Here is a 10303-nt window from a genome sequence, read left to right as displayed (position 1 = left end):
CACCAGGCCTGGCCCCAGCTGATCAATCTGCAGCCTTGGGACAGAGAGAGGACACTACAGAAATGGCAAAGAGCAGGGGACTGACTGACTGCTTTCAATGAGGAGAGGGGGATGGGAAGGATAAGCCTGTTCCCCTCCCAACCTGTGCAATAAAGAACAAGTAGATCCCTCAGCCGGGGCCCAGTTGGGTGTATCACGATTTCTAGGGTTGTTGGAGGTGGGGGTGGCTGTGGCTGTGGCTAGTCTGGGAGGAGACAGGTGTCTTTGAGGCCTCCCAGAGGCAGGTCCACTCAAGCCTGAGATTTGTCAGGGAAATCTCAGCCACCTGCTCCCCTCATGCAAATGCACCCAAGCCCCTGACAGCTGCTCTGTGGGTCTCCAAATCTAAGCCCTGCCTTCCCTCTCAGAGCTTGTGCAAGGCAGCCGTGCCTTCACAGCCCCATCAGGACCTGGTGAGTTTTGGGAGGCAGAGATCAGGTTCTCTAGACTGGAAGCAGGGGATGGCATTAGCCTCTACTTGTACTTCTTTCTCCCTGCACAGCAGGGACTGGCCCTACTACCCTTCTCTCTGGATCCCCTGTACTCACCCCACCCTACTAGAGAGTAGATCTAAGGGCAGCTGGTTGGGGTTTGTTGAGGAGGATTATCCAGATGAGTCCCTCCTAATCTCAACTCCTGCCTGCACCCTCTCTATAGTCACCCCAACCTTTCCCTACCACCCTGAGTTAAGGAACAACATTTGGGTGTTTCCTGGCTCATGTGCTACTTGTTAGGTGGGTCTTGACTGTCAAGATCATCACCAGCAGTGAGGGCTAGGCCTGGGGGGAGCTACTGGAGCTGTGGTTGCTGCTGCCCCTTTGCACCCCTTCCAAACCCCAACCTTAAATCCTCACAGCTTTGCTCTAATCCCGAGGGCCCTGATGCGCTTATCTGTGCCAGCTGAGAGACTGACCAGGGGAGCGCCTTGTCAACCATCAACCTCTCAGGCTGGTTGTGGGGGCTGCTCCCCTCGATAGCTCCCACCCCTCCCCAGAGACAGGCCCAGGTCTCTTGGAACAATCCTCTCTTCCCCACCCCTGCCAGCTGATTTCATTTGTCTCTGGCCCTACCCCGCCACTGCCACTGCCCCTCCCCAGCTCCCCCTCATCCAAGTGGGGGCCAGGCCAGGCCAGCTTCTCTGGCAGCAGAGTGGGGCAGGTGACATGCAGGCAGGCGTTTGCAGCTAAGAGAGTGAGGAGGTGCCTGGGAACCAGAGCTGAAACCCGGGAGAGATCCAGTCAAAGTTCAAGTAAGAGGGAGCTAGCTGGGCTTGGTGTCCTGGGGCTGGGGCATGGTGGGGGTGGGGGGTGCTAGGCAGAGTTGGGGGTGGATGTAGAGGATTCTAAAATGGAGGACCATAGCAGGGCTGGGTTGTGGGCACCCCAGTCATTTTCCTATTTCTTGGCATGGACTTCACCCTTCATAAGGAGTCCATGATAGGGTGTGAGGGACAAAACATGTCTTGACAGAGGTTCCCCAATACCCACCCCACATTCCTAGCAGGAGCAATTCCTTGACCCATCAGCCATGGGCGAGATGGAGCAACTGAGGCAGGAGGCGGAGCAGCTCAAGAAGCAGATTGCAGTAACCCCAAAGCCCTCCCACTGGAGGACCCCAGAAAACAGAACCAGTGACATGAGGGAGTGGGGCTGGGGGGCTGGGTTTGTTCTTGAGTGACACCTTAGAGACCATTGACATGGAAATGACCAGATTTCCTGAATTTGTAGCTCATATTGGAGACTCCCTCAAACCTCAGAGCCCCAAGTCCTCCTACCTCAGAGGCCCCCCGTTTTGTTCTACCCCCACCACCTTGCCCTTACCCTCCCCTGACATCTGCTTCCCCTCTAGGATGCCAGGAAAGCGTGTGCTGATAGTACTCTGGCAGAGGTAAGACCTCCTGTCCCCCTGAGAGCAAAGCATGAACTGTGAGAGTGGACACTCCTTAAGCAGCATAAACCAGGTACCGAAGTTTAGGTACAGCATGTCCTCAGAATGAGGAACCACATTCATCCATTCACTCACCAAGCATTTAGTGAGAACTGCTCTGGGCTAGACACTGTATTAGATACTAAAGTTACCAAGACTCAGACACTGTCCCTATTCTTGTCCATAAACCGAGTGAGTACACCTCCCTGGCAGGATCTTGAAGATGAAGAGAGTGATGAACGTACTTTGTAATCACAAAGCCCTCCAGCCACTGGTGCTAACAGTTGTCTGATGTATTACTGCAGCCCATTTTCCACATTCTGATACAAGATGCATCTAACAATGGATGATGCCTTGAGTATGTTGTTGTTGTTAAGTGCTGTCGAGTCAATTCCGACCCATAGCGGCCCTGTATAGGGTTTCCAAGGAGCAGCTGGTAAGCTTGAACCACTGACCTTGCAGTTCAAATGACTTTGTAGTCTGATGCATTAAGCCTACAGCGCCACACCAGGACTCCTTGAGTATAGTTGGTAGCATATGCTCTTCTTGTTAAGTGCTGTGGAGTCAGTTCTGACTCATAGTGATGCTATATAGGGTTTCCAAGGGGCGGCTAGTGGGTTTGAACCGGTGACCTTGTGCTTCTTAGAGTTGATGGTATCTTCATAGTAACAGGAGCACACATTTACTAAACAGGTACCTTGAACCAGACACTAAAGGCATTTAATTTTCATGGTGACCCTGGGAAGTAGGTGCTAGGATAAGTCTCATTTTGCAGATGGGGAAACAGGTTAAGTAACTTGCCCAAGATCACAAAGCAAGTAAATGCAAGTTAAGTCTGCTGACTCTGGTGCCCCAGCTGAAGTCTAAAAACTGGTTAGTGTTCACAGGGCAAAGGACCACAAGTTACCTGGGGACTCAGTTAAAGAATTGGCCCTGTTGCAGTGGGGAGCTTCTGAGAGCCCACTATGTGTATCTCTTTCTGAATCCATAGTTAGTGACCTTATTTTAGCAGCTTGAGACTGGCCAAGCTGGGAGTCTTTATGTCATGAAAAGTATCCATTCAACTCTCCTCGCTCTTCCCCCACCCCCTGCTGGAGAGGTGGTGGTTCACCATTTACCAACTCATCACTGGTAATCTCAGGGACTCCTTTCTCTAAGGTTGGGGGCCTGACCATGAGTACACAGCAGCGACTTGTATAGATCAGTGGCTATGACACAGACTTGGGGATATCCCCTGCTCACCTGATTTCTAATAGCGCTTTCTCTGTAGCTGGTGTCTGGCCTAGAAGTCGTGGGACGAGTCCAGATGCGGACTCGGCGGACGCTAAGGGGACACCTGGCCAAGATCTATGCTATGCACTGGGCCACTGACTCCAAGTGAGGCTTGAGAGGGCACAGAGGGGGAAGAAAGGTAGGAAGGAGATGCTTGGGTGACCCAGGTACCCTTTCCCTAGGCTGCTGGTAAGTGCTTCACAAGACGGAAAGCTGATTGTTTGGGATACCTACACCACCAATAAGGTACCAGACCTGCCACCCTGACCACCTTCTTGGAAGCGCTGTTTCTACCCTTCTTTCCTCCTGCCCACTTGGAAACTCACCTCAGAGGGCCTTTTCTGCCCAAACCTAACCTCCCCGCAGGTGCACGCCATTCCACTGCGCTCCTCCTGGGTCATGACCTGTGCCTATGCCCCATCAGGGAATTTTGTGGCATGTGGGGGACTGGACAACATGTGCTCCATCTACAGCCTTAAATCCCATGAGGGCAACGTCAAGGTCAGCCGGGAGCTTTCTGCTCACACAGGTAAGCAGACCCTCTCTTCCAGTCCTGAGGGGTCCAGGGAGTCCCAGGTCCCCTGCGGATTACGTACGGCTCTGCAACCAGGGGCCTGTCCTTCAAAACAGGTTATCTCTCCTGCTGTCGCTTCCTAGATGACAACAACATTGTGACCAGCTCTGGAGACACCACGTGGTGAGGACTGACACTGGGAGGCAGTCCTGTCCCAGGGCCAGTGTGGCCTTTTTTCTGTGACATCCTACCTTCTTCTCTGTCACAGTGCTCTGTGGGATATTGAGACCGGGCAGCAGAAGACTGTGTTTGTGGGACACACCGGTGACTGTATGAGCCTGGCTGTCTCTCCTGACTTCCAGCTCTTCATTTCGGGGGCTTGTGATGCCAGCGCCAAACTCTGGGATGTGCGGGAGGGGACCTGCCGTCAGACTTTCACAGGCCATGAGTCGGATATCAATGCCATCTGCGTGAGCCCCCTTCCATGCTCCTGGGACCCCCTTGCCCCACACAGCTTCTTCCCCTCAAACCCAGTGTCATCATGTTGATTCAACTCATAGTGAACCATAGAAAACCTGTATAGGGTTTCTGTTGCTATAATTCTTTACAAGAGCAGAAAGCCCCATATGTCTCCTGAGGAGCGACTGGTAGGTTTGAACTGCTGACCTTGAGGTTAACAGTCCATTGCTTATCCTACAGTGCTACCAGGGCTCCACACAGCTTCCCTAGCCTTTTTAGTCTGAAATAATTTCACATTACAAATAAGAACTCCATATGCCCTTGGCCCACACTTAAAATTCACTAACAGTTAACATTGATCACTTTGTCTTCTCACCCTCTCTACTTAGAGAGCTAGATAGATATATACATAAAGTCTAACCCAAACCCACGCCATTGAGTTGATTGAGATTCTCCTTTAGGAGAGAGTAGAACAGCCCCATAGGGCTTCCGAGACTTACAGGAACAGACAACTTCATCTTTCTCCTGAGATGTAGATAGTTTCTTTCTTTGTTTTTTTTCACCCCTAGGCCTTTTGAGAGTAAATTGTAGATACCATGCCTATTTACCCTTTTAATATTTTGGTATCATTTCCTAAATAACACACAGTATAATTCTTTTTTTTTTTAAGTTTTTATTGTGAATTGAGTGAAAGTTTACAGGGCAGATCATCAGTTTTACAATCAACAAATTATATATTTTGTTTCAATACAATGATTATAATACCCTCCATGTACCATCAGTTAGGCACATTCTGCAAGCATGAACTCCTGGTTGCCAGCTGTCAGTCCCTCTCTTCCCATGAGTCTTCAGCTGCTCCCTCTCTCCATATCCCCATCTCTGGTATCACTGCTTCTCTGGATAAGGTCCCGCATTCCACTTGTGCTCTTTTTCCTTGATAGTCCTAGGGTCCTCTGTTTCTGGACTGTAAGATTAACTACTCCCCCGTTTTTGTTACAAAACTTCTACCTTTACAATTATGACAGTTGCAATTAGTCATAATAACAATTACTCACTATTGAATCACAAGGTGAAAACTATTCAATAGGGACTCTATCTTCCCACACACACTCTTAAACTAAATTCCCTCTTGAAACCTTGTAAGCCAGTCATTTCATGCCTTTATCCCCCCTTATTTTAGGTAGCCAATGTCTAAGTTGCCCCTCTCTATCTACCCTGTATACAGAGGAGATAGTATTGATACTTGGTGTGAAGACTCCTTCCCTCTCTGTTGGTATTTTGAGCTACTACCTCCATGAGTATAGGTCAAGTTCATCAAATTATAGCAATTTACCCTCGTTTATCAGAAATTGTTTTTTGTTTTTTTTTTAATCTTCCTCTAGTCGAGTTCTGCTTATCAGGTCATCAAGGTTAGGTCAAATGGGTACTATCTGCAAGTTTGGATATTCTTGTGCATCTCCCCTCACTTCATATCAGCTGGATGCTTCACTCTCAGCTCTAGCCTTCTGCAGCTATGTCCTTGTCCATGGGCTCAGGTGTCCCCAGGTCTCACCACACTTTGGACCAACCTGTCCTTCCTCTTCTCTCTCTCATTTCTAGGTCCACGGGAGTCTATGGAACGTGGCTGAACTCAGCCCTTTTCTTCATTGCTGCCTTTCTCCCTCTTCCATTAACCAGTAGACCAATGTGGTCGCCAGCATGCCTGCTCATGTGTTCCCTTTGAGTTTCAGTCTTAGAGGGGGATTTGTCCTGAAGGGACTTGATTGCTTGCCTTGATGGCTTCCCAGTGAACAACTTGCTATTCTTGTAGTAGCCAATCATACTGCCATTTTGTTTTGGATTTTTCCTGCTGATCTTTCTTTGAAGATGTATCTTCTGTCACTCTAGCTGTTTCAGGCTGGTCTGCTTGTCCTTTCTAGTGGGAATGTCCCACCTCAGAAGGTTCTGGATGGGACTCAGGATTCCATCTAAAGTCCTATACACTGCAAAGGCTCTGCAGGAGGCCTATTTCATTGGACAAGTTCTAGAACCCCTTTTAGGTATTCCAATAAGTTATAGGAGTGTAATTCTTAAAAGTAGGAAATTTAACATTGATATTATATGAGTACTACAATCAAGAGTCAATATTAAAAATTCACCCATTATCTCAATAACATTGCCTTTTTTTTTTTTTTTTTTCCTGTCCAGGATCTAATAACACGTATCGCATTTCCTTACAGTTATCTCTTTAAACAACAAAACAACCAAACTACTGCCATTGAGTTGATTCTGACTCATAGTGGCCATAGGGTTTCCAAAACTATAAATTTTCACCTGGCCCTGATCTACACCCTGATAGAGCCCCACTTGTGAAGTTGTAGGAGCCCAGTGGCTGGCCCTGGGTAAGCTGCCAAGCTTGCTCTCAATTGCTACCTGGAAATGATGCCTACCTGCCTGCCATGTTGTTGTGAGGAGCAAATGAGGGAGTGTAGGGGAAGCCATGGGCATGCAGCTGACGTGTGAGAAATGTTAGCGTTAGCGGTGAATGATGATGTGAAGTGGTGGCTGCTTCTCATCCTGTGTTGGGGAAGGGACAGGCAGAGGGGCAAAGGAAAGCAATTTGTGTAGGGTGGGAGTTAGGGAGTGGGTAGGAGCTCTGAGCTCCCATCCACCTCTGACCCCTTAGTTCTTCCCCAATGGAGAGGCCATCTGCACAGGCTCAGACGACGCCTCCTGCCGCCTCTTTGATCTGCGGGCTGACCAGGAGCTGATTGCCTATTCCCAGGAGAGCATCATCTGTGGCATCACATCTGTGGCCTTCTCCCTCAGTGGCCGCCTGCTCTTAGCAGGCTATGACGACTTCAACTGCAATGTCTGGGACTCCATGAAGGGCGAGCGTGTGGGTAAGGGCCAGTCCCACCTACTGCCATCTCAGTTGGAAGAACTCTCCCCTTTCTGTACCCTCATACCAGCCCCTTATTAGAACCTGCTTACTGCTCTCCTTAATGACTGGGTAACACTGAAACCTAACCCTAGAATCCAGTAGCCCTTGGCTCCCAAACCAACCAGCTTTCCTTAAAGAACAGTTGCTCTAAGCAGCCCACTGCCATCGCTGCCCCTGCAAAGCTGTCAGCCACAGTGGTGAACTTTGACTGTACTGTCAGTTCTGGGTTCTTGATGTTTCAGAGATTGGGAGTGACCTGCAGGCCCAGATCCCAACCTAGGGGCATACATAGGCTCAGCCTACATTAGGTAGTATAAATGCTTCTCTTGGGAGAGGCTAGGTGCTGAATGAAGATAACCCTGGCCGAGTCAGGGTCCAAATCCTAATTCTGCTGTTTAATTTCTGAGTGTCCTGGAATGAGTTTCTGGATGTCAAGTTTCTTCATCTGGAAACAAGGGGATAGGATTCTTTGAGGTGTGGAAATAACACCCTGCCCCCTTGCTTTGCTCATAGCACACCTGTACTTCCACCCTTTCTCTGCCCCTCCTTGCCACCAGCCTTTCCCCCATCCCATCCATCTGGAGTTCTTGAGAGATTTGCCTCAAATGAAATCCCTTTTCTCAGGGTGATCCTCTTCAGTCTTCTCCAGGTGTTAAAGAGCTCATTGCCCAGCTTACCTACCTGGGATTCCTATACACACACACACACACACTCTTTCTTCGACAGCAGTGTGGGTAACAGGCTGACCCCCTCTCCTCTTCCTCAGGCATCCTCTCTGGACACAACAACAGGGTCAGCTGCCTGGGGCTCACAGCTGATGGAATGGCTATGGCCACTGGTTCCTGGGACAGCTTCCTCAAGATTTGGAACTGAGGAGAGCGCAAAAGGAGGTGGAAGGCCAGGCACCCAGCTGTAACCCCCTTAAGGGATTTCTCTCTCATATCCCAGCTACTATTCCCATCATGCTGTCTCTCTTGAGGGCTGTAGGGAGTATGACTTTGGAAGGCAGCATCAGGGACAAAGAGGTGGCTCCCCCCATGGCCTCCCCTCCCCATGGTCCGACAGCCTCCCCTTACTGAGCAAGGACAACTGACCCGCTCCAGTCCTTTGCAGAGCAGCAGGTCCACTCAAGGCCCTCGCCCTAGAATTCCTCTCCCACAGCCACTGCCTATGCTAGGTGTACAGGTTGTTCAACCCTGTGACTACAGCTCTGACACCACTAGGGGCCTGACCCCTTTCTCTTTTAGGCTGTCTACTTTTTCTACTATTTTTTTTTCCCTCTCTCCTAAAGCACTTGCAATAAAGTGTAACAATGTGGTATGTCTGTCTACTTTTTCTACTATTTTTTTTTTTTCTTCCTCTCTCTTAAAGCACTTGCAATAAAGTGTAACACTGTGGTAAGTCTGTCTACTTTTTCTACTATTTTTTTTTTCTTCCTCTCTCCTAAAGCACTTGCAATAAAGTGTAACACTGTGGTATGTCTGTAATGTTTGGCTCCATCCTCCTTTTCCCCAAACACCTGAATCCCATTTCCTCCTCTTCACCCTCCTGGTTCTTTACTCTTAATGGGAGGCAGCCCCTCTCTTTTCACCAAGGATGCTCAGGGGCCTGAGTTTGAAGGCTCCCCTTTCCATAGAGACTAAGATTTGGAAGCAGAACTCTAGGGGATCCTATTGCAATTCTGGAGTTACTTAGAGAAAACACCTGGAAGGGACAGGGTCCTTTCTCCCTAAAGTGTGAGGAAACTTGGGTAGTAACCATTTGTTGTACTTGTCTGCAGATAAATCTGAGTCAAGACAGCGATAAATAACAGGGTTGGGGCCATGGGGCATAATGGGTTAGCAAAGCAATTCTCAATAGTAGTATAATCATGGGAGGGTAGAAAAGAAATGGACTTGATCTCTAGCACAAGTCTAGAACTGAGAGTCCACTTAGTCTATAACAGCTATGTGTCGTGTCGTGTCTGTCAATGGGAGGCACCATGGGAGGTCTTCAAGGAGCTAGAGGAGACACCAAATTGGCAATGAGGTGCAACAAAGGGTTGTAAGTGTAATGAAAAAGGCTGGTACTGGGCAGCGGATGGCTGGAAAGGAGGTGGGAGGGAAAAGGCAAGCCTCAAATGGAGGGAAGCCTGAGATGAATCAGGGGCAGGTGGTACTCACTTGGTGGCTGCAACAGGTCATTACAGCCTGCTTGTGATTTGTGTGTGTGGTTGTACTTAGTTGAGCAGGAGTCAGATTGTAAAAGGTTTTAAATGCCAGATTAAGGAGTCTGTACATAACTGTCACCACCACCTAAGGGCAAACATTGAAAGAGTTCTGAGCAAAGTAGTACTATGACAGTTACATTGATCATGAAAGTTCTACTCAGAGAGATAGCTCTAGAAGCAGTGTAGGCTGATGAAATGAAGGGAGGAGATTCTGGAACCAAGGTACGGAGCAGGCAACCAAAATGCAAAAGTGAGTTTAAAAGAAGTTAAAATGGCATACTTCTTGTTATTATGTTTGTTGTTGTTAGGTGCTGTCAAGTTAGCAACCCTGCACAGGGTTTCAGAGGAGCAGCTGGTGGGTTTGAACCGGCGACCTTGTGATTTGCAGTCCAGTGCTTATACTATAGCACCACACCAGGAGTCCATATATACTTATATATATTACATATATACTCAACCTAGTTTAAAAAAAAACAAGGTTGCAAGACGCCATTCAAAGTACAATTAGTCCCTCTTCACCTGACCAATAGAGGAAAGAGAATCAGAAATATAAGGAGTATACGAAATAAGTGTCTAATACCCTTTTTCATGAGACCAGATGGTCTCATGGCTACCTGGCTACCATTACTGAAAGTTTTGAGGAAAGATTCTCTGGAAGAATCCTGATCAAAAGTGGGAAATATATAGAAGAGTTTCAAATTCTTATGGACTCCAGACTTTCCAGAGCTATGGGTACTAGATGAACCCCTGAAACTGTTGTCCTAAGATCATCTTTAAAATTTAATTAAAACTATCCCCTGAAGCTTTGAGACAATTCTAGCTAAAGAACGCAGCCCCAAGGATTTCAAATTTAGCTCCTATAATATCCAAGGAGCTCTGGTAGCGTAGTGGTTACGAATCGGGCTGCAAACCTTAAGGTCAGCAGTTTGAAACTACCAGCTGCTCCGCAGGAGAAAGATGA

The 10303-nt window shown here is 48.3% G+C and overlaps 1 protein-coding gene across 1 annotated transcript; it reads left to right on the top strand.

Moving 5' to 3' along the window:
- Window positions 1-1543: 1543 nt before the first annotated feature.
- On the top strand, window positions 1544-8006 carry GNB3 (guanine nucleotide binding protein (G protein), beta polypeptide 3). The gene is made up of 9 exons (XM_006862636.1): window positions 1544-1623; window positions 1888-1926; window positions 3236-3342; window positions 3420-3483; window positions 3604-3766; window positions 3868-3934; window positions 4020-4221; window positions 6876-7092; window positions 7900-8006. Exons 1-9 carry the CDS (start codon window positions 1567-1569, stop codon window positions 8004-8006), a joined length of 1023 nt encoding a protein of 340 aa, XP_006862698.1. The 5' UTR covers window positions 1544-1566.
- Window positions 8007-10303: the final 2297 nt, after the last annotated feature.

Source organism: Chrysochloris asiatica, unplaced genomic scaffold (genome assembly GCF_000296735.1).
Source record: "Chrysochloris asiatica unplaced genomic scaffold, ChrAsi1.0 scaffold00050, whole genome shotgun sequence".
Classification (NCBI taxonomy): Eukaryota; Metazoa; Chordata; class Mammalia; order Afrosoricida; family Chrysochloridae; genus Chrysochloris; species Chrysochloris asiatica.
This window is presented reverse-complemented; position numbering and strand designations above follow the sequence as displayed.